We start from the raw sequence: 24,043 nt of genomic DNA, 5'->3' as shown, positions 1-24,043 counted from the left end.
AACAGCCCTCTCCCATCTTCCCCCAGAGCCTCTCCAAGAGCTGGAGCCTCATGGAGCAGCAGGGAGCGACCGGAGGCTGGGGGTGGGGGAGAGGGAAGACAAAAGGAACTTGTCGGAAGGACTTACACATGCCAGTCGCTGAGGGGTCGGGGGCAAGTCGGTGCTGACTTCCATCCTCTCCACACCCCCGACTTCTTCGTCCGCCATCTTGAGGGAAACTGACGCCCGCAGTGCCCGACCCCCGGCGGCGGGAGGCGAGCGGAAACCTGTGGCCAAGTCCGACAGGCGAAGGGCGACACTTTTACGACGGCCCCTGAGATCGCGTCGGACGCAGAATCGAGCGCGGCTTCCGGTCTACTTCCCGGAAGCGGGCGTAGCCGACTTGCAGAGGTTGGAAGTTTTCGCCTGTGCGTGTGCTTTTGCGCGCGTGTGTGTGTGTGTGTGTCTGTGTGTCTGTGTGTCTGTGTGTCTGTGTCGTGGTGCCGCGGGTAGGTCCTGTTTCGGTACCAGAGTCTGTTGCACCCACGAGGTATGAGAGCCGAGTCCGTGGGCACAGGCAGACACCAGAAAGCCCCAAGCCTCAGTTTTGTTTTTATTGCTTTTTGGGGGGCCATGAGGGATTGGCAGCCTAGTCATTCTGGTCGGTAGAAGGAAGACATGTGGGAAATCTTTCTGACTCATTTCTAAAGACCCTGCGAGCAACCTGATAGGGTTTCAGGGACGCACCAGGAAGGGAGGCAGTCAACCTGCCCCAAGGCCCCGGACAGAGATGAGTTAAAAAGTATCCCTAGGACAGTGTTTGCGTCAACTGCATACGAAGCTCCCTGCAGGAACCTTGTTACTAATAACACGCATCCTGTGTCCTAACATACTCCTGGGCTGATCTTGTGCGAACTTGTATCCACTCCTGCATGTGATGACAAGAATTCTCGCTCTTGCGTACTCCTTTCGCTTTCAGGCAAAAGATAGCCTGTTGGCCCCCTGCTTGTGGAGTCACGGGTTTAGAGATAATCCCCTCTGTTTTCCTTATTGGCTGCAACTGAATTGTCTTGGGTCACACTCCTTCTGGTGTATTTCTTTGTTGAACACTGGGAAGCAGGCTCACAATTTGGGGTAGGTAACAGCTTGGCCTAATTTAAAGTACCATTACAAATTTCTTTGGTTCTTATGCAAAGATGTACTTTTTTAAAAAATCACCTTTAGTCTTCGGTAGTTTTAGTGAGGTAGGTGACACCTTATTGTTTGAAGCAGTATTTTTTTTTTAATGTTATTTCAAAGGCAGAGTTACAGGGGCCAGGGGAGACATCTGCTGGTTCACTCATCAAGTGGCCACAACTGCCGTAAATGAGCCAATCATTTACGGGACACAAGGAGGGAACTGAATGGAAGTGAAAACAGCTGGGACATAAACGCACCCATATGGGATTGAGCCATGGCAATGGCCAGTGTGAAGCATTATTAACAAATAAAGTAGGTAAGTTAGTTTACTTGCTCTTCCAGAATACCAATCTGTTGGGGCAGCCATACTCCAAACTCAGGTTTTCTTAGGTTCTCACTTAAGGATTGTGATGAAGGCTTTCGGCACATTAGGACATTAGGATTGCATGGGAAGTTTTTTCTGTGTGTGTGTGTTTTTTAATTCCAATGCCAGGCTTCACTGTAGTGATTATTATTTCATTAGAAAATAGTGTGGCCTGAGCATTTTTTTTTTAAACTTCTCCCAAGTGATCCTAATAAGGTCACAGTAAGAACCCCTGGGTAATTACATTTCAAATGCCCATATTCTCTGGGAGGTTTTCTTGTTGGGTAGATAAATGAAGTGCCTGCGTAGCCTACAAATCCTCATTGTTCCTTATCCCACCTGGAGAAGAGCAACCTTCCTAAAGAAGTCTGAACTCTCTCCCTTGTATTCACCCTCTGGTCTCCTGACATTATTCTGAAATATGGCTGATCATGTGAACCACTGTGCCACAACACCTGTCCTTGAGATAAGCTTTTCTAAGAAAAATCACATGTTGGGCCCATGTGATGGCTTGATTGGCTAATCCTCGACGTTGCAGGGTTCCAAATGGGGGCTGGTTCACGTTCCGGCTCCTCCACGTTCCACCTAGCTTCCTGCTATGGCAGGAAAGCAGTGGAGGATGGTCCAAGTCCTTGGAATCCTGCGCTGCCGTGGGAGACACGAAAGAAGCTCCTGGCTTTGGATCCGCTCAGCTCCAGCCGTTGCAACCACTTAGGGAGTGAATCAACAGATGGAAAATCTTCCTCTTTGTCTCTCCTCTCTGTATATCTGCCTGTCCAATAAAAATAAATAAATCTAAAAGGTCAAAGAAAATGTGTACTTTAATTTTTTGTATGTTAACAAAGTTCATATTTGTCATGTTAAATGAATCACCTAAAAATTTTGTGCTAAATATTTTATAAAGATGTCGTTCACTGCATGATATTCAGTCAGTGATGGACCAAATATTCAACAGTAGTCCCAAGAAAATACTGCAGGCAAAAGATTCTATCTCTTGGAACATTGCAGTGGTCATAACATTGTAAGGCAACACTTGTGCCATCTCCACAAGTGGGTACTGAAAAGGCAAAAATAGAGACAGGGCCCAGCGCAGTGCCCTAACAGCTAAAGGCCTTGCCTTGAATATGCTGGGATCCCATATAGGCACCGGTTCTAATCCCCATTGCTCCACTTCCCATCCAGCTCCCTGCTTGTGGCCTGGCAAGGCATTCGAAGACGGCCCAAAGCCTTGGGACCCTGCACCCGCATGGGATACCTGAAGAAAGTTCCTGACTCCTGTCTTCGGATTGGCACAGTTGCGGCTGTTGTGGTCACTTGGGGAGAGAATCATCGGATGGAAGATCTTCCTCTCTGTCTCTCCTCCTCCAGAAGAAGTGAAACTGCCGAATTAGAACCAGCACCCATATGGGATCCTGGCATGTTCAAGATGAGGATTTAAGCTGCTAGGCCATCGTGCCAGGCCCAATGATGTTTATATAGTTGATAAGGGTGGGAACGGTGCAGGGTTATGGGAAAATGGGTGAGACCATTGCTTCCAAATTTTCTTTTTCTTCGTCCTGTATCTGGGGGAAGTGAGGAGACAAGGAGAGAAGCCACACCCAGCCTCCCAAGTGCCTCCGTACCCAGGGATGAGGGAATGGCTGCCCAATATCATCCCAGGGTCCTTGATGTGGAGCATGTTCTGGGGGTTCTGCTCCAATGGTTTCAATAGTTCTGAAATGCTGTTAATCTCACTGATCCGAGGATGAGGAAATTCTTCCAAGGACCATTGGCTGACATAGTCTACCTTAGAATCTCCATTTGCCCAGATGCTTGCTGTCAATGTTTGGCTGGGGTAGTTATCCCATTTGTTTTGCCCTCCTTCCTCTGCTATGGTAACATGTTCTCTACGAGGTCCATTTAAATTCATTTACATTTTACCTGAGTGCCTACTCTTTGCCAGACATTATGTCATTGCTGGAAACAGAGTTAAGCAATAAGCAGTCCCCATGGAGTCTGTACATGTGCGTCTGGGCATGTCATCCAATGCTCTGTTTAAACCACTGAGGAGGCCCAATTCTGACACATGCAGTCTACATTCAGTCCACCAATCCTGCAATTCTTCCTATGGTTGGATTTCTGAGTCCAGTGATTCAGTTGGGAGTATCCCCAAGGATACCTTGTCTGAAGTGATCCCAGACCTGACTCTTGTGTTTGTTTCCTCATACCGGGCTTGGCTGTATCCATCACCTTCGTCAACTTACACTATACTAGTAGTTGCAATTGCTGAGTCAGTTCTGTTTCCAGCCATGTCTCTTATGTAAGCCAATGGATGAGCTCAACCCTGTCCACTACACACTTGCCCTTCATTACACTAGCAGGAGTTGCAGCCTAGTTGGAAAAATCCCCAATAACCCCCACTAGGCCCACCCCCAACCCTGCCAGTATGTGCAGCAGACTGGTCTAGTCTGTCTCACATCCCATACAGCTCTTGTACATCTCAATGGGCTTTGAAACCTAGCTCAACACAACCAATCCCACTGCACAGCCCACACTCAGTGCCACCACCTGTCTAACCAGGCCCACCCAAGCCCTGATGCCCATAATTTCCCTATTGGGTTCACTCCCAGTGCCAGATCTTGCACTTTCCAGGTGTCCTGCAGTCTAGGTTGACAGGATTTGCCGCCAGTCCCATCACTTGCCAGCTGATGCTGAAGCAAAGCCCAACCAGTCTGCACTTGCTCTGGCTCATGCCTGTACCAGTGGATATGGTTGCTTAGCCGAGCCTGGCTTGCCCCCTAACCCAATTCACATACAGGCCAACAGGTTTTGTAGCCCTGCCTAGCCTGGTGCACCCTCACTCCCAGTTCTCACAGTTACCAGTGACAGCAATGGCCCAGCAGGGGAGCCCACACTGCTCCCTACCAGGTTCACACCCTCCCCCAGGTTTCAGGTGTACTGTTGGGTATCTCGGCATTAGCTGGTGGGTGCTGTAGCCTGGCCCAACCTGGTCTGTGCCTGATTCCAGCTCATGTTGGTGGGCTGCACTTCCAGTCTTAAAGTATAGCACATGCGCCATCCATTGTGGCACAGTAGGTTAACTGCAGCCTGGAATGCCTGCATCTCCTATTGGAATGCCAGACACCAAAGCCTACCTCTGCCATCACTTACAATCTGGCTCTCTGATCTTTTGACTGGGAGGTGCTAGAAGACGGGCCAAGTACTTGGATTCCTACTACTCACATGGAGTACCTGGTTGGAGTCCTGCTCTCCGGGATTCAGTCCTGACTGTTACAGGCATTTGGAGAGTGAACTAACCTCTCTCTTCTTTCTTGCCTCTTATACCTATATCTCAGACAAAATAGAAGAACAACAATACAATTATATACAGAAAATAATACTTGATAATAAATGTTACTGGTCAGTGTATTTGCTATCCTATATATTGTATCATCAATGTACAGTGCATTCCTTTTACTTATGGGAAAATAAGTTGACTGTAATATAGGCTACTGTGTTACACTGGCAGCAAATGGATTATCTTGTGTTGCTTCTCCTTTAGATAACATCAAGAAGCCATGTGCAGTGACTGATTAAGCTTGTTTAAGTACATAGGTATACACAGTGAATGATAAAACTGCCTACTTCACATTTCTCAGAGATGTGTGGCTGAAGATTACATGGAGTATGTAAGGAATAACAAAATAAAAAGTAATTTATCCAGCACAAGTTTAATAAATAAAAGGAGACAGGCCTAGCAGTTAAGTGTTGGTTGGATTACCCACTTCCCACTCTGAGTCCAAGGTTTACTTCCGACCCAGCTCCCTGCTAATGCAGCAGATGAGAGCTCAAGAAATGGAGTCCCTTGGGGGCCTGGCACAGTTGCCTAATACCTAAAGGCCTCAGCGCAGCACCGGCCTTTGCGGTCACTTGGGGAGTGAATCATTTGATGGAAGATCTTCCTCCCTGTCTCTCCTCCTCTATGTATTTCTGACTTTGCAATAAAAATAAATAAATCGGGGCCCGGCACAGTGGCCTAGTGGCTAAAGTCCTCGCCTTGAACATGCCGGGATCCCATATGGGCACTGATTCTAATCCCGGCAGCTCCACTTCCCATCCAGCTCCCTGCTTGTGGCCTGGGAAAGCAGTCAAAGACACTCCAAGGCCTTGGGACCCTGCGCTCGTGTGGGAGACCTGAAGGAGGTTCCTGGCTCCTGGCTTTGGATCAGTGTAACACCACCAGTTGCGATCACTTGGGGAGTGAAACATCAGATGGAAGATCTTCCTCTCTGTCTCTCCTCTCTGTGTATCTGACTTTGTAGTAAAAATAAATAAATCTTTAAAAATAAATAAATCTTTAAAAAAAGTGGAGTCCCAGGCCCGGTATGGTAGCCTAGTTCCTAAAGTCCTTGCCTTGCATGCACCGAGGTCCCATATGGGCTTCAGTTATAATCCTGGCAGCACTGCTTACCACCCAGCTCCCTGCTTGTGGCCTGGGAAGGCAGTCAAGGATGGCTCAAAGCTTTGGGATCCTGCACCAGTGTGGGAGATCCGGAGAAGGATCCTTGCTTCAGATCAGCTCAGCTCCGGCGGTTGCTGCCACTTGGGGAGTGAGTCATCAGAGAGAAGATCTGCTCCATCTTTGTTTTTCTCTGTGTATCTGACTTTCCAATAAAAAATTATAAAAAATTAAAAAAAAAAAAAAAGAAATAGGGTTCCATGGGCCTGCAGCAATGGCCTAGTGGCTACGTGCTTGCTTTGTATCCACCTGGATACCATATGGGCACCGGATCATTTATCAGCTGCTCCACTTCCCATCTACCTCCCTGCTTGTGGCATGGGCAAACAGTAGAGAATAGCCGAAAGCCTTGGGACCCGAATCCCACGTGGAAGACCGGAAGAAGCTCCTGTCTCCTAGCTGCTGATGGACTCAGTTCCGACTATTGTGGCCACTTTGGGAGTGAACCAATAGACAGAAGATCTTTCTCTCTGTCTCTCCTTCTCTCTGTATATCTGCCTTTCCAAAAAAAAAAAAAAGTGGGGTTCCAGTCACCCACAAGGGAGATCTATATCGGTTTCTTGCCTCCATGGAGGCAGAATTTTTTGTCCTTTTTTTTATTATATTTTGATAATCTTTACATAGTTCTTTAGAGCACAAATGGTAAAAGGGCTACAAGACAGTGGGTAAGACCATTGTTTCCTCTCTCTCTCTCTCTCTCTCTCTCTCTCTCTCTCTTCTGTATCTGGGGTAAGGGGGTACATAAAGGGAGAAACCCGACCCAGCCTCCCAACCATCCCAAGGTCCCTGATGTGGGGCATGCTCCAATGGCACTGCTCAAGTGCTTTTGACAGTTCAACAGTTCTGAATTGCTGCCACTCTTGCCATTCCCAGCATGATGAAATCTCTCCAGAATCCACTGGCTGACCTAGTCCACCTTAGAGTCTCCGTTTGCCCAGATTTTCACTGCCAACACATGGCTGGGGTAGATGATGGATTTATTCTATTTCCCATCCTCTGTTATGGTACTGGGTGTCCTCTGCAGGTTCCTATGATCTACCATATCCTCCATATGCACCTGGATATGTTGTCACTGCTGTCTGAGCCTCTCAGGAGGCTCAGCTTTGACAAATGCACTCCACGGTCAGACCATGGAACCTGCAATTCTCTTCATGATTGGGGTTCTGAGATCAGCAGTTCAGTTGGAGGGATCCCCAAAGAAACTTCGTCTGAGGTGATCCCAGACCTGACTCTTGTGTGTGCATGCCAGTACAGGGTCTGGCACTGTCTATCGCCCCTATCAGCTTATGCACATGCTGGTGGTTGCAATTGCTGGGTCAGTTCTTTTTCCAGCCCTGTCTTATACACGAACCAAAGGGTGTTGGAGCCCAACCCAATCCTGCCCACCACACACTTGGCCATGTAAACCAGTGGGAGCTGTAGCCTAATTGAGGCGACTCCCAATAACCCCCACCAGGTCCACCCCCTACCCTGGTTCCCCTGCTTGCCACTATGTACCGTAGACTGGTCCAGTCTCTCCCACATCCCATTCAGCTCTCATACATGTCAGTGGGCACAGAAACCTAGTTCAACCTGACCAGCCCCACTATCCATCTCACACACATGCTGGTGGGTGCCATTCTGTCCAGGCACGCCTGCCCCAGCCCTGATTTTCACGCTGTCCAGTGGGAGTGGTAACCCATGAGGGAGATGCCCACTTTTTCCCTACTGCACCCACTCTCACTTCTGGATCATGTACTCTCCAGGTAGTTCTGCAGTTTGACTTGACAGAATTAGCCCCCCTGTGCCAGCATCTGCGAGCTGATGCTATGGCAAAGCCTTGCCAACCCTCACCCACTCTGATTTATGTTTGCACCAGTAGGAACAGTTAACCCAGCCTGGATTTTCTCTGATTTAGCTCACATGAGGCCCCCAGGTGTTGTAGCTCTGACTGGTTTGGTCTACTCCCATCCCAACTCATGCTCTCCAGTGAGAGTGGTGGTCCAGCAAGGGAGCCCTCCGCATTCCCCCTACCAGCTTTGCCCCCTCCCTCCCTGGTTCTCACATGTACTGGTTGGGTGCTGAGGCTGAGTCTGGTATGGCCCACCTCACCTCAGCATTTGCTAGTGGGTGCTGTAGCTTGGCCTGGCCCAGACAAGACCAGACCAACCCACCCCCAATTCCAGCTCCCACTGGTGGGAGTTACAGCCTAGCCCAGCCAAGCAGGCACCCAGTCTCAGATGTAATATGTACTGGTATGTGTTGCAATCGAGCCTGGCTCGACCCACACTCCATTCTGGTGCTCAGATTCGTCAGTGGGTGATGTGAACTGGTTCAGCCTGGTCCGCCCCTGACCCGTGCCAAATGTACGCTGGTGGGTACCATTACCTGGCTTGGTCTTAGCGGCTCCCCTTCTCCGTTCTTGCACTCATTTGCAGGTACTGTGTCCCAACAGAGGAGTTTCCAAAGCTCTTCTTCAGAACCTCTCCCTATGCCAGATCTTGCACATACCGGTGGGTCCATGGGCCAGCCCTACTTTGTCCACCTCCTTCCTGGCAGGAACAGTGGCCTTTCCTGACTGGCCTTCAACCTACTCCAGTTCTTACTGTTGGATGTTTTAGCTCAGCCAAGGCTGATCAACACCCAGACAGTTCACACATGGCTCAATAGGGGCAGAGATCTAGCCTAGTTTGTCCTACACCTACCCTGGTCCTCCAGGGCACCTTTTGGTGCTGGAGTCTAGCCCAGTTCAGTGCACCACAGCCCCAGTCCACACTTGTGCCAAGGGACACTGCAGCCACATCCAGACCAGAACGCAGCTCCCACTCTGGCATCCGCACTCATCAGTGGGAACCCCAACCCAGCCATGGTATCCCCTTAGCTCCCCACTCCCCTTGTTTCCAGCCATAGATCATGCACGTGCCAGTGGTTGCTCTGACCCAGCTTGACATAGCCCCTCATCTGTCTTGGCTTTTGCCTTAGATGCTGTATCCTGGCCTGACCCAGCCTGTCCCCAGTCCCGATACTCACTGGTGGGAGATGGAATCTAGCCCTGCTCAGTCTATTCCCATCCCTGGCTCATGTAAATCAGTAGGTGTAATTGCCTAGCTCAGCATGACCTGTGCTGCAGCCTGATTTCTGTTCTTGCTGGAGAGTTAAGGTTTACTCGGCCCTGCCCAGTCCATCCCCTTCCATAATTAAGCCACATATTAGCCAACAGTTAGAGCTACTTTGCCCAGCTTGCCCAACCCCCAGGCCTAGACCTTGTGATTGTCAGTGAGAGTTATGACCAATTAGGGGAGTTTCCCAAGTTCCTCCAATTGATCCATTCCCAGACCTAAATCTCATAGATGCCAGCAGGTGTTAGGCCAGTGTTAGGCATAGCCTGCCATTCCATCTTGGTCTTGTATGAACTGGTGAACGTTGCGGCCCTGCCAGTCCCATACCCTGTTTTAGGATGCACATGCAGGTGCTGCCAACTGGACCTGTCCAGACTGTTGTCAGTCCCTTTACCTGTGAGTGATGGCAGGTTCCATGGTCACACCTAACTCAGCCCATCACCATCCCAACTCTTGAGCTAACCAGTGGAACTTGTATTTCCACAGGGTTGGGCCCATATATCCCCCACGGAATCTATCCTCCAACCTGGTTCTCTCATGTACTGGTTAGTGTCATGACCCGTCCCTGCTCCAACATTCTGCCAGGTACTAGAATCTAGCCCTGCTAGACAGGCCCCCAGTCTTAGCTTTTGCATGGAATGGCATGTGGTGGTCAGCATTGTTCGATGGTAACAAGTCTTACACAGGACTCAGATGTAAGCTGGTGTATCAGTTTGACCCATACAGATCATGTGGACTCTCCAATCCAAACCACCAGGTCCCAGTACCCTCGCTTACCTTCAAGTAAAGTTACTTTGTCTTTGGGAGTCCTGCAGGATTGATTCCTCAGCAACACACACAGTGGCTTCATTCATAAACGTACCAAGGCAGTAAAAATACATCCCCAAGCCCCCAGAGCTTGCTGCTGGGCAGCCAGCAGGAGGAGCCTGGCGTCAGTTGGCACACTGCCCGCCTAGGACTCATTCACCGTGTGGCAGCAGTGGCTGTGGCCAGGGCCGCAAGCATGGAGTCCAGCCTGGCTTGGAATTGTATTGGAATGCACATGGTACAAAGTAGATGAATCTTAAGGACATTAGGGTAAGTAAAGAGCACAAGTTGCATGATTCCATGAATCATATCTGACTATGCGGAGTCAAAGTCACAGAAACGGAAAATACAATGGTGCTCCTTAGGGCCTGGGAGGGGTGGGGGAAGGATGCAGAGTTTCAGTTTCAGATGATGAGTTCTGGAGATGCTGGTGACAGTTGCCAAGACAGTATGACTACTTTGTACCATCTAACTGGATCTTTTAAAATGCCTAAGAAGGTAACTTTCATGTAGATTTTAGCACAAGAATAATTTATGGGGCCCGGCGGTGTGGCCTAGTGGCTAAAGTCCTCGCCTTGAACCTGCCGGGATCCCATATGAGCAGATCTACAGAGAGGGAGAGAGACAGAGAGAAAGATCCTCCATCTGCTGGCCACAGCCAGAGCTGAGTCAATCTGAAACCAGAAGCCAGGAGCCTCTCCTAGATCTTCCATTCTGGTTTAGGGTCCCAAGGCTTTGCACTTTGGTCCTTACTGTAAAAGCTCTAGCACACTGTTCTCAGGCAAGCAGTTTGCTTAGGGAACTATCCTTCCCTATTGTCTTATTGATCACACATAAACCTTTCCTCTGAGCAGCTCCAGCTTGTGGGTGATTACTTAGCAACTTCCCGAAGGAACTCTGCTTCCACTAACACTTTCTCCGAGGTAACTAGAAATCCATTCATCGCTGACTGTCAGGACCCGGGAGACATGGATTACACTGAACTGCAGTTCAGTATACAGCTGGTCAAAGCAGTATTTCCTTTGAAAATCATTAACTCTCCTTAAACAAATCTGCCTCTACTCACTTTGAGTGCCATGAAGAAAGTGCTTGGCAGCAGGAGTACTGGCCTGGGTAATATTAACCCCAGTTTGTCCTGTCTAGAATGCCTTAATCATGTGTCTATCCCTACCACTTACGGCAGAATCTCTTGTACTACATTTCCAAAAAATTCTTTTATCTGTCTCCTCAAAAGTCTTTCCAAATGCATTTTACCTCTATCCCACTGCCTGTGTTTTAAATGAGGTCATCTCTATTGTATCTTTCAGTTTTAACTTGAAAAAACCCACCCAAATTTTTCCTGTGGTGCATCAGGCAAAACGAAAAATACTGCATTGCTAAGGGCTATGCTGTCTCCACACATACTCTGGCTCTCAGCCACTAGGGTTCTGAATTTTGGCACCAGTGTTGAATTATGTTCTCCTTTCCCCTTGAATATCCAATCAACCATCAAGTTCTGTAGTCTCTGTCTTAACGGTTTTTACATTTGATCCTTTCTAATCTCAATGTCACACTCTCAGATTATCACGCTCTGGGCCTTGGTAACACTTGTATCATGACAGTCTCCTCCCAACAGGATTCTGTCACACCCCTCCTCTGTCTATGCGGCTGCCAGATCCATCTTGCCAAAGCCAAGCTTGTTGTCTTCATTTTTAGTATTTACAGAGGCATTTTAAAATGCGGCTCAAGCCAAGGATCTTGTCCAGTTAGGCCATGTTTTAATTCCTTATGGTTCTTTCTGTTTTCTGCCTAGATTAATGTCTTTTATTTCAAGGTACTCAGAATGTACTTACTGGATTTAAATCGGCATAAATACTGGCAATACATCCCAAGGAAATAACTCAAATGGGGCTTTTTAAAAAAGTGCTATTTGTGGGGCCAGGGCCCTGCAGTAGTCAGGTCAGCAGCCCATAGGTGTGCTGATTCGAGTCTCAGCTACTGTGCCTCTGCTCCAGCTCTCTGCTTATGTGCCTGGGAAAGCAGTGAAAGATGCTCCAAGTGGGACCCAAGTGGGAGACCCAGAAGTTCCTGGCTCCTGGCTTCTGACCAGCTCAGCTCCAGGCATTGCAGCCATTTGGGGAGTGAAAGAACAGATGGTAGCTTGCTCTGATAACTCGTTCTGTCTCTCCTCTCAGTCAATCTGGCTTTCAAACAAAAACAAATCAATCTAAAAAATGAAAATTTTATTTGTATAAAAATGTTGGTTCGGAACAGCATGACATAGCAAACAATCCCAAAACTCAACAATAAGGGAGTGGTAGGGTAAATTAACACCTGGGCCAGAATCTTATTCTGCTCCTGGCCTATAATATATATAGGTAATATTTATTAAATGACTAATAGACCACTGTGTTGCAATGTTAGGTAGTCACACACATGTGAAACCAGGCTAAGAAAAAAAAAAAATCACGAAGCAAAGGAAGTATACCTATAGAAAACCTCTGAGGGCATGTGAATAACCAAAGGGTCAGGACAGCCACCTGCCACGTTTTGGAGAGCAATTTAATAAGGCGTCCTCACTCCGATTCTCACAAAACCCTACGAAGCACAAGCAGGAGGGTGTTATTAACTCTGCTTCCCAGGAAGGAAACCGCCCCCACCGATTTCGGGAAGCTTGGAGCAAGGCGGCACCAGGACTCCAAGCCCCCGCCTGCCTGCTGCAGGTCCCGGGCGCCCTTCCCGCCACCGCCCGGCCACCGTCGTTGGCGCGGAGCGTCTCGGTTTCCTCTTCCTTGTCCGCAGTACATTGGCACAGCCAGCCGAGAGCCGCGGGCCGCCCGAGGGGCTGGACCCCGGCGAGGTGCAGGTGCAGACGGCCGCCTCCAGCGCGCCATCGTGCGCCAAGTGTCCAGCCCCGGGACCATAGAGTCCGGAAGTGCGGGCGGAGCGGCTCCCGGGAGGGGACACCGCGCAGTCCCACTGGGGAGCAGCGAGGGTTGCGCCCCGACTGGCGGGCGGCATGGCCGCAGCCCTGGCCTTGCGGGTGGTCGCGGGGCTGGCGGCCGCGGCGGTGGCGGCCCTGCTCTTGGAGCACTACGGCTTGGCAGACCCGCCCTCGCCGCTGCCCCAACCCCGCGCCCCTCGGAGGCCGCACCCGGCGCCGGGCCCCGGAGACGGCAACATCTTCTGGGGTCTGCAGGTGACGGCGGTCGGGGCGGGGGCGGCGCGGGCAGGGCGCGCCTTGCCTAGCCGGGGGTAGAGGGGGGACCCCAGACTTGTGGGTTTGGGGTGGGGGTAACGTCCTTCAGGAGGGTTTGTGTGGTCCTTCTTGGGAGGGGCAGGAGCCGGGGGTGGGGGGTCGTTGGCACATTGTGTCTTCTCCCTGTCCTTCTGCCTGAGAGAGCCCCAGCCCCGTGCCGCCTCTTGCTGACTCGGACGCCTCTGTCGGCAGATATCCGACATTCACGTGAGCAGGTATCGGGATCCAGGCCGAGTGCTAGACTTAGAGAAGTTCTGTTCTGAAACTATTGACATCATTCAACCAGCCCTCGTCCTAGCCACAGGTAGGGGCGGGTTGCCGTGCTCTGATCGGTAGAATGCTAGACGGAGCTCTCTAGCTTTTCACTCCTGGGGATGTAGGGGTCTCGATAGCCACCGGTTCGTACAGACCCCCACCCCCGTGAGGTAGAGGAAGGAGATGAGACATTCTAGGCTCAGTTGTCTGCCACAGCGGTGGGAAAGGGGAGGGGGGCTCCTGGCATTGATGTGGTCTCTTGCTGGGCTTGTCTCTTTTTTGTTGTTATTCTGCAATTCCAGATTTCAGAGGGAATTGTGGAGAGCCTTTTACTGAACAAATCCAAAGATGATTTCTTTCCCATTTTTTTCCCCTGCGTAGCTATCTCCTGTTTTTCAGTTCACCCTTTGATACTTTTGTGGCTTGGGTGCTTTGAGCTTTTCAAACCCTTGACCACTGGCTCCCCAGGGTCACGGTGGGAAGAGGCAGAACCTATTCATTGGGGTATGAATCCGTTCCTATCCCGATGGAAACCCCTGTGCGGACGTGATGGTGATGGGGTGGCTCTCCACACGTTATGAACTGGTCCCCATTTCAAGCGTTCTTTTTCATTTCCAAGAGATTTTGCTGTTTTATTTTCTGAATGACACCTTTCAGACTGCCTCCTAATGGGAAAATAAGACATGATCAGCTCACATTTGGGGGTTGGGAGATGTTATGTTCATAAATGTTAAGCACCTGCCCAGTGTTGGCCTTTCTGATAAAGGAACTCCGTGTTATCAGCATATTGATGCATTTTGTACTGCTCTCTTTAAAGGCTATTCTCACTCCCCCACTCCCAACTCATTTCTAGAATCCCTGGAGGATCAGTGGGCACTGGACCAACCAGAAAAAAATGGAGCCCTGGTTGAGAACATATTGTTTATTTAGATACTGCCCTAGACATAAGTGAACTCATGAGTTTATCTTCCACACATGCGGTACTTGAAGTGTCTTTGTGCATTCAGTATGCTTTTTTTTTTTTTTAAACATTTGAGCCTCCTGGGGTTTATTTGCACAGTTATTCAATTCTTACTTAAACCTGCAGGAGACCTGACAGATGCCAAAACAAAGGAACAATTGGGATCCAGGCAGCATGAGATAGAATGGCAGACTTACCAGAATATTCTGAAGAAGACCAGAGTGTTGGAAAAAACCAAGTGGCTGGATATCAAAGGAAATCATGGTAAGAGTACAGACTCAAATCAAATAAAAAAATTTATTTTCTGCGCTTAAGATGGTGAAACTGTAAAACAGAACATTGTAATATTAGATAGGCCGTATATCGCCATTAGTCCTTTGAGATCGAAGTACGGGCTTTTCTTCAGTGCATGGAAGTCTTGCAGGCAGTGTGTATACACTTACATATTCAAGATTTATTGATTTGAAAGATTTACAGAGAGGGGAGAGAGATCCTCCATCTGTTGATTTACTCCCTGTATGACCACACCTGGAGCCAGAGCTTCTTCCAATTCTCCCACATGGGCGGCAGGGCTCCCATCTCTTGAGCCGTTTTCCTCTGCTCTACCAGACCATTGTTCCCAAGCTGGATCTGAAATGAAGCAGCTGATACCCCTATGGGATGCTGGCTTCCAAGCAATGGCTTTACTTGCCACTCTGCAATGCTGGCACCCAAATATATATATATATGTAAGATTTATTTTATTTTTTTATTGGAAAGTTGGAATATAGAGAGGAGGAGAGACAGAGAGGAAGATCTTTTGTCTGTTGATTCACTCCCCAAGTAGCCACAGTGGTTGGTGCTGAGCCATTCTGAAGCCAGGAGCCTCTTCCTAATCTCCTACACGGGTGCAGGATCCCAAGGCTTTGGGCTGTCCTTGATTGCTTTCCCAGGCTACAAGCAGAGAGCTGGATGGGAACTGGATCCTGGCATATGCAAGGTGAGGACTTTAGCCACTAGGCTATTGCACTGGGCCTGTAGAAGTAGATTCTATGTGCTCATATCTGTCAAGATATACAGGATTGAACATCACAAAGAATGAATTTTACTGTATGTAAATTAGAATTTGTTTTCTTATAAACACATCCCCATAGACAAAGGCAAATGTATAAACTGTAGCATATTTTAGATGATCATTGTTGTGTTGGGAAGAAAATGAACACTTCAGAAGAGTCCTGAAGAGAGATGTATTTGTTTCATAAAGGTTGACTTTCTTATTAGTTAAGTACTTCATTTATTAGTTAATAACTTCATTTAGTCATTAATAGCTGATGAATAACCTGTTTATATCTTCCCAATGTATCATTTTAATTAGATAGTTCTTCTTGTTAAAATATACAATTATAGTCTTGATCAGAAAATGTTCTGTTTGTAAACAAAATTCTTCTGAACAGCTCAGAATTATCAGTTCAAGAAATAGGCTGTCATCTGTCTTACGGCTTTCTCTGGCATGTTTTCCCTTTTGCCTGATCCTAATTAGTGGTATAAGTCAAAATGATTCCTGGTAAATAGCAAACCTGTTTATATTTTTAAAAGCTTTCCAAGCCAAATTACTGACTTCCTTATTTCAAGTAGTAAATATAAAAAAAAAAAAATTACGTAATTTGCAGGGTCCCAAGGCTTTGGGCCATCCTTGACCACTTTCCCAGGCCATAAGCAGGGAGCTGGATGGAAAGCGGAACTGCAGGGACTAGAACTGGCACCCATATGGGATCCCGGCACGTTCAAGGCGAAGACTTTAGCCGCTAGGCCACTACACCGGGCACCAATGTTCTATGATATATATTTTTAAAAGATTATTTATTTTTATTGGAAAGGCAAATATACAGAGGAGAGACAGAGAGGAAGATTTTCCATCCTATGGTTCACTTCCCAAGCGGCCGCAATGGCCAGAGCTGAACCAATCTGAAGCCAGGAGCCAGGAGCTAGCTCTTTTGGTTCTCCCACACAGGTGCAGGGTACCAAGGCTTCGGGCCATCCTTGACTGCTTTCCCAGGCCAACTACAGGGGCTGGATGGGAAGCAGGGCCGCCGGGATTAGAACCAGCGCCCATATGGGATCCCGGCATGTGCAAGGCAAGGACTTTAACCACTACGCTATCATGCCTGGCCCTGTTCTATGATATTTTTTTATTATTTCATTTTATCTATGATATTTTTAACTGTACCATTCTACGACATCTTTCCAAGCTTTTCTAAGATTTAAGAGATTTTCCTGTTACCAGAGGTATCTACCATTTAGAATTACTTCTGCCTTCCTTTCAGAACAATACGATTAAAGCAGCAACAGCATAGTCTTTTCCTGTAACTTCAAATTGCTTCATTCTGTATTTATATAATTCAAAGTAACTATTCTCTCGGGTATAGGTGCCTTAAAGCATTTCAATAGTCTGGATTATTTAAGCTATGAAGTTTTAAAAAATGTCAGTATAGGGCCAGGCACGATAACGTAGTGGTTAAAGTCCTCGCCTTGAACGTGCCGGGATCCCATATGGGCACCAGTTCTAGTCCTGGTAGTTCCATTTCCCATCCAGCTCCCTGCTTGTGGCCTGGGAAAGCAGTTGAGGACGGCCCAAAGCCTTGGACCCTGCACCCATGTGGGAGACCTGGAAGAAACTCCGGGCTCCTGGCTTCAGATTGGCTCAGCCATTGGGGCCGATTGAATCAATGGACGGATAATCTTCCTCTCTCTCTTTCCTCCTCTCTGAATATCTGCCTTTTCAATAAAAATAAATAAATCTTTAGAAAATTGTCAGTATAATTGACTGGTATTATCCCATTTTAAGTATTGTGGGAAGAACTGTTATTTTTCTTTTGTCCTTAACATATCTGAATTTTTCTTCTTAATATTTTTTTTCTTTTTGATTAGATGCATACAACATTCCAAGTCTGGACAGCGTCCGGAACTACTACAGGTACTGTACTGAACAGAGAATAGAACATTTTGTAGCATCTGTTAAGAGCAGGTGCAGATACTATAGTGTTTGGTGGTACTTTAATGCTCCATGGTGACTTCTTTGGTTGTATTTTCTGCCCATGGATTCATAGCAGAAGTGTTGAGATCAGAACTTGCCAGCTGAAGCCAGAGAAATTTCAGAATGCTGAGACCTTTAACACCCTCAGCCTCTGGGGTGGCTGGGGAGTCCAGTTGTTCAGCCCTGGCTGCTTTGTCCTTTCATTCCATGTCATCCAGATATTGAAATTTTCATTACATGTTACAAATGTGGGGGGAAAAAAAGGCTAGGGAATTCCTAACCTAGAAAATCGATTCTTTCAGTGTGTTAAGATTCTTCTTTTAGTTGCAATTTCCCTTTCAGTTCCTGTGTATCCAATGGCTTTGTTCTGCATTATCAGTCATGTAGCAGGAGCCCATCCCTCGTTGGATAGCTTGAGAGATAAAGGAGGTAATGTTTAAAAATATGGCCTCTGTCCTCAAGGAATTTTTAGTCTACTTTGGGGAATTAAGAATCGTTTAGGAAATGATGAGGAAAAAACATGAAGGAAAGGCTAATGAAAGGCTAAATTATTTGGGGTATTTGATAATCACCATGAAAGTTAGAAAAGATAGACCATGGGGTAGACATAGAGAAGACTTTATAAATGAAATGAAAATTGTGTCCAGGCTTAATAAGGAGATTGCATTCAGAAAAGTTAAAAAATGCCAGGGAGTATATGTATTAGGCAAAAGGGTAGGCATGAACAGACCTTTTTTTTTTTTAACATTTTTATTGCATTTTTTGAATTAATTTATACATTAATTACATTGTATTACGTGACAGTTTCATAGGTACTGGGATTTTCCCCACCCCTCCCCAAACCCTCCCCCCATGGTGGATTCCTCCACCCCGTTGCATAACCACAGCTCAAGTTCATTTGGGATTCCCTCATTGCCACCATATAACAAACATATAGTCCAGCGTCCCATTGTCCAGTCAAGTTCAACACCTTCTCAGGGAAACCCCCTCTGGTCTGAAGGCAGAGCCAGCAGAGTATCATCCCGCTCCGTCAAAAGCTCCAACATACCATCAGCAGCAATCCAGGTACAATGAGGCAGGTGTGGAGTCCACTGATTGACATAGTTCATCATAGAGTCTCCCCTTGCCCAGTGTTTCGCTGTCAACATATAGCTGAGGTGGTTGGTTGATCTACTCCATCTTCCATCTTTTCTTGGTTAATGTTCTGTTTCCTCCATTTTGATTGAAGGGATCCCCAAAGAGACTTTGAGGTGTTCCCAGATCAGGTTCCTATATGTATTAGCAAGCACAGTGCTCGACTCAGTCCGTCACCCCATCAGCTGGTGGTTGCAACAGCTGGGTTGCTTCTATTCTCAGCCCTGACCTCCACCGGAACCAGTGAGTATTGCAGTCCATCCCGGCTCTGCCCATCACACACTCGACCCTCGCCTAAACCAGTGGGATGTGTGCTGCATTCCTAACAGGCACAGGCAGCCTCGCCTTGGCATTTTGTGTTGTGTACTGTGTTTATCGCAACCGAACCTGGCCAGACCCCCACACAGCTCCAGCGCTCAGACTTGCCAGTGGATGACGTGAACCGACTCAGCCAGGTCCGCCCTCAACCCAAGCCAGATGTATGCCAGTGGGACACTTTCCATAGCCTCTTCTGGGTTGTTTTCCTCCATGCTTCCTGCGTTTATTTGTAGGGTCAGTGTCCTGTCAGAGGAACTGTTCAGGTTCCTCCATCAGACCCCTCCTGGAGTCATGTTTCGCGCATACCAGCAGGTCCATGGGCCAGCACCACTCATTCCATCTCTTGCCCCAGCACGAGCAGAGGCCATTCTTAACTGGTCTTCAACCCGTTCTGGTTCCTGCGGTTGAAAGTTTCAGCCCAGCCACGGCTCGTCCATACCCACATATAGCTCATATATGGCTCATTTGGGGTTGAAACCTGGCCGAATCCGTCCCTCATCACCCTGGTCCTCTGGAGCACCAAACTGTGCTGCGGTCTAACCCAGCACGGTGCGGCTTGTCCCAATCGGCACTTATGCCAAGGGAGATTACAACTGTGACCCGGCCAGAACTCAGCCCCCTTCCAGCTCCTGTGCCCCTTATTGAGGAACTCCACCCAGCCAGGGCCTTCCCCTAATTCCCCAACCAGGCCAGTTCCCGGCCAGTACTGAGCATGCCAGTGGTTGTTCTGGGTCAGCTTAGCACATCCCACAGCCTGTGGCGTCTCCTGCCTTGTCTCCAGCAGCCTTCCTAAGCCATCCAGTGGGGTCAGAGTTCCCACAGGGTTTGGTCCACACATCCCTGACCCCTTCTACCACCGGGTATGGTTTTCGAATGCCAGTCAATGTCATGATCCTGCCTACTGTGACCCCTCTGCTGATCGCTCATCCGGTTAGGCAAGGGGGACATCCTGCTGGACAAGTCCAGATTTTGGTTCATGAATGAACTGGTGTTCGATAATCTGCATTATAAAGTGATTACAGGTTCTTCTGAGGATGATTTACTGCAATGGAAAATCTTTAGGACTCATTCACGCCCCAAAGCACTGTGGGTTCAGGAGGGAGCCTCCCAGGCAGCAGGTCAAAGAACCAAAAGTCCAAAGCTCTCTGGCCGGGCGGCCAGCAGGCGGAGCCTGGCGCCAAATGGCGCACTGGCCGCCCTGGAGCAGCTCACCACGTGTATGTGGTAGCTACTGTGTGTTCCCAGGCTTGAGGTGTGGCCATCCCAAGGCACCCGGCAGGCAGCAAGGTGGCTGCCTGCCGGAGGTTCAAGTCCTTAGGCCATGAACAGACCTTTAAAAACTGGAATGAATTTGGGGTGCAGAAGGGAGAGGTGGCAGTAAAGAAACTTGTTGTCATGGCAATATAGATTCCTATTGAGGACTTGTCTGATACAGGACATGTTGCTCAGGGCCAGTTTATGAAGTCATGAATAACAAGCACAGAAATTTAGATGTGATAGGTAATAGTTCATAATCTGCTGCCAATTGATATATGAAAATAGTATTTAAAATATTTATTTATTTTTATTGCAAAGTCAGATATACAGAGAGGAGGAGAGACAGAGAGGAAGATCTTCCGTCCGATGATTCACCCCGCCAAGTGACTGCAACGGGGAGTGCTGCACCAATCCGAAGCCAGGAACCAGGAACCTCTTTCGGGTCTCCCACACGGGTGCAGGGTCCCAAGGCTTTGGGCCGTCCTTGGCTGCTTTTCCAGGCCGCAAGCAGGGAACTGGATGGGAAGTGGAGCTGCTGGCATTACCATCAGTGCCCATATGGGATCCCTGCGCATTCAAGGTGAGGCTTTTAGGCTCTAAGCTACCGCACTGGAACCAGAAACTAGTATTTTTTAAAGGGCTTTCTCACAATCAAAAAAAAAAAAAAAAAAAGAGATAGGTCTGAAAAAGAAAAAACTAGGGAGAGATCAGAATTCTGTAGATAAAATAGGAGGTCCTGCTCCAGTCCAGTCACAGTATTGGAAGGGCCTGGAATATACATAGAGCATATCTCTCTGAACAGAGTCCTGGGACAAGGGAACGTTGACATCAGCTTGGAGAGGATGAATCAAAAAGCATTGGTTGGGCCCGGCGGTGTGGCCTAGCGGCTAAAGTCCTCGCATTGAAAGCCCCGGGATCCCATATGGGCGCCGGTTCTAATCCCAGCAGCTCCACTTCCCATCCAGCTCCCTGCTTGTGGCCTGGGAAAGCAGTTGAGGACGGCCCAATGCATTGGGACCCTGCACCTGCGTGGGAGACCCGGAAGAGGTTCCTGGTTCCCGGCTTCGGATCGGCGCGCATCGGCCTGTTGCGGCTCACTTGGGGAGTGAATCATCGGACGGAAGATCTTTCTCTCTGTCTCTCCTCCTCTCTGTATATCTGACTTTGTAATAAAATGAATAAATCTCTTAAAAAAAAATGAGTATGAAGACTAAGAATGAACAAATACTTTTTCGGGGGAAATTTTATTACCAAGAATGGCAGAAATAGTTGACTTTATTTAATATAAATTTGGCTCATTTCTGAGAATTAATTGTAACATTTGTATATGTTTTTTTTTCTTTGACTACATTGATAACTACTATGGCTTAGGTATAGCTCCCTTCAAGCAAATTAATTTCAGAAATCTATTTGTATATTTTAATATGTTCCATAAGGTAAAACATCATATAAGATACTTGAACAAATCATGGTACCAACTTTTTTTCTTTTTGAGCCACACGAGAGGTCCTTTATGTCGGGGGGAGGTAGCTGTGGGGCAGGGAGAAAGCGGGAACAGAAATAGACAGACACAGAGAGAAGAGCAGAGAGCAAGAAGGGCAGAGACATGCAGGATCATGCTTTTGTGGCCAAGGGCAGGAAACAGGGCCGTGAGGGATTGGTAGATAGGGCCATCAGGTACGATGCCATGAGGTTACAGAGGATTGGTGGGAACAGGGTTACGAAGTTACAGCAGATGATACCAACATTTCTTTTGCTGTGCTGACATTTGAATCATATAGATATGCACCTAGTAGAGTCTATACTTTCCTTGTCATTTATTCCACAAATGTTAATAATGAGTGTCTGCCCTCTGGTAACACCCTTTCTCCCTGTCCTTCGCTCCCTAACTTTATGGACCTTGAGCACTGTTCATATTTAAAGTGGTGTGGACCCATATGTGTTATCAGTATATTTTTTAAGATTCATTTATTTTTATTGGAAAGGCAGATATATAGAGAGGAGGAGACAGACAGGAAGATCTTCTGTCGGATGGTTCACTCCCCAATTGGCCTCAATAGCCAGAGCTGCGCTGATCCAGGAGCCAGGAGCTTCTTCTGGGTCTCCCACACGGGTGCAGGGTCCCAAAGCTTTGGGCTGTCCTCTACTGCTTTCCCAGTTCACAAGCAGGGACCTGGTTGGGGAAGCAGGGCTGTCAAAATTAGGACCAGTGCCCATACGGGATCCTGGTGCATTCAAGGCGAGGACTTTAGGCACTATGCTACGCTATCACACCAGGCCCATTACCAGTATTTTTTTTTAAAGATTTATTCGTTTTTATTGACAAGGCAGATTTACAGAGAGAAGGATCTTCCATCTACTGGTTCACTTCCCACGCAGCTGCAATGGCCAGTTCTGAGCCAATCTGAAGCCAGGATCTTTTTCTGGATCTCCCAGGCATGTGCAGGTTGCCAAGGCTTTGGGCCATCCTATACTGCTTTCCCATGCCACAAACAGTTGGCTGGATGGAAAGTTGGGCAGCTGGGACTGGAACCAGTACTCATATGGGATCCCAGCACATGTAAGGCAGGCCTTCAGCCACTAGGCTATCCTCCCAGGCCCGTTACCAGTATTTCCATGGCTTGATGATGTTCATCCTTGCAAGGCCTTTTTGTGAACTAAACCTCTTTAGACATGTTGCAAGAAGTAAGCACTTTTATAAACAGTAAACAACAAGTTTTTAGAAAATGGAATGAAAAATTAAGTTTATTTTGGTACAGAAAAGGTTGAAATGCATGCATAGTTTCTTTTCTAAGAGTAAATGATTTTCATGTACTTTCCGAAGGCCTCTCATATTTTCACTACCCTGAGAATTTACAGAGGTACTTAGTAGGCTCTTGTTAAATTTTTAAATGAGTAAGTATTATTTCCGCTGGATTCCTATTCACTTCTTTTTCACTATTTAATGGATTGCCTAAAACAGCTCTTCTAATTCTCTCCTTTCTTGGAGACCTTACTTTTGTTATTGATCAATTAGTTTGCATGAGATTTTGGAGGCAGTAGAAGAAAACCTTTAAAAATTCTTTTAACCAATTTATCTGTTGAGGATCTAATATAGTATGTTTCGCTATTGGTTGAGCAAATCTCCTTTCCAAGGGAAGGCAAAATCTGGTGTTATAATAGTGAAGGATTCTAAACTCACCCCACCTTTTCGTGATTGCACTAAAACTTTCCTGTCTTGTATTTTTTAGGAAATATTCTGCTGTACGTAGGGATGGATCTTTCCATTATGTCCACAGTACTCCCTTTGGCAACTATTCTTTCATCTATGTGGACGCCACACAAGATCCCGGTCCTAAGAGACCTTATAATTTCTTTGGAATTTTAGATGAGGTACAGTAAAAGTCTCACTTCCCTTTGTAGTTTACCTGTTTTTACTTTTATCCCAGATACATATGGATCACTTAAAGTTTCCTAGGTAAACAAGTTCTTATGTACAACTGTAGATTGCATATGTGGCTAGAAGTTAGGTTACTTCAGCACTGTTATTAACTATCCCTGTTCTTACCCCCAAATTTGGAAAAGAAGTACCTCACAGTTTATGTTTCTTCAGTAAATGCTTGTTAAATATGTACTAAATGCAATATGTATTTTGCAATGTGCAGGGTGTGTAACTTTGTGTACTGTGTATTTTATTACTGCATCCTCACACTTGCCCATTCTAAGTAGTAGTCTATCATAAGTAAGGACAGTGGTTAAAGTAGATAAGTTTTTTAAAATATTTTTGCCAAGATTATTAAAACTATCACTGTATTACAGCTATCTGTATAGTCACATGTAAGAACCTCTCTTTGTATCTTGGTCTAACAAATGCCAACTCATTTTTTAGTGAGCATGTATACCTCTATAAGACATAAGTACCATTATAAGAGTACAAAGGTGATAAGGTCAAGTCCCTGGCCT

The 24,043-nt window shown here is 47.2% G+C and overlaps 2 protein-coding genes across 7 annotated transcripts in view; one reads left to right on the top strand and one right to left on the bottom strand.

Moving 5' to 3' along the window:
* The window catches only part of UBR1 (ubiquitin protein ligase E3 component n-recognin 1), a 124,052-nt gene extending 123,738 nt beyond the window's left edge, over window positions 1–314 (bottom strand). Inside the window, exon 1 of the mRNA XM_004578138.3 lies at window positions 127–314. Within this exon, the coding sequence (XP_004578195.2) occupies window positions 127–207 (81 nt within the window). The 5' untranslated portion in view covers window positions 208–314. The remainder of the gene's footprint in view (window positions 1–126) is intronic.
* A 12,010-nt stretch (window positions 315–12,324) lies between these two features.
* The window catches only part of TMEM62 (transmembrane protein 62), a 39,113-nt gene continuing 27,394 nt past the window's right edge, over window positions 12,325–24,043 (top strand). For 2 of the 6 annotated variants that reach the window (XM_058665975.1, XM_058665974.1), the window contains exons 1-5: window positions 12,336–13,103; window positions 13,356–13,467; window positions 14,506–14,643; window positions 17,287–17,332; window positions 23,332–23,473. In XM_058665975.1, coding sequence (XP_058521958.1) covers window positions 12,924–13,103; window positions 13,356–13,467; window positions 14,506–14,643; window positions 17,287–17,332; window positions 23,332–23,473 — 618 coding nt within the window. In that variant the 5' untranslated portion in view covers window positions 12,336–12,923. Of the gene's footprint in view, window positions 13,104–13,355; window positions 13,468–14,505; window positions 14,644–15,275; window positions 15,359–17,286; window positions 17,333–23,331; window positions 23,474–24,043 lie in introns of those variants that run through there. The other 4 variants (XM_058665979.1, XM_058665978.1, XM_058665976.1 and 1 more) reach the window with 3 other exon arrangements.

Source organism: Ochotona princeps, chromosome 6 (genome assembly GCF_030435755.1).
Source record: "Ochotona princeps isolate mOchPri1 chromosome 6, mOchPri1.hap1, whole genome shotgun sequence".
Lineage (NCBI taxonomy): Eukaryota > Metazoa > Chordata > Mammalia > Lagomorpha > Ochotonidae > Ochotona > Ochotona princeps.
Note: the sequence above shows the minus strand (reverse complement) of the source record. Positions and strands in the feature narration are given on the sequence as shown.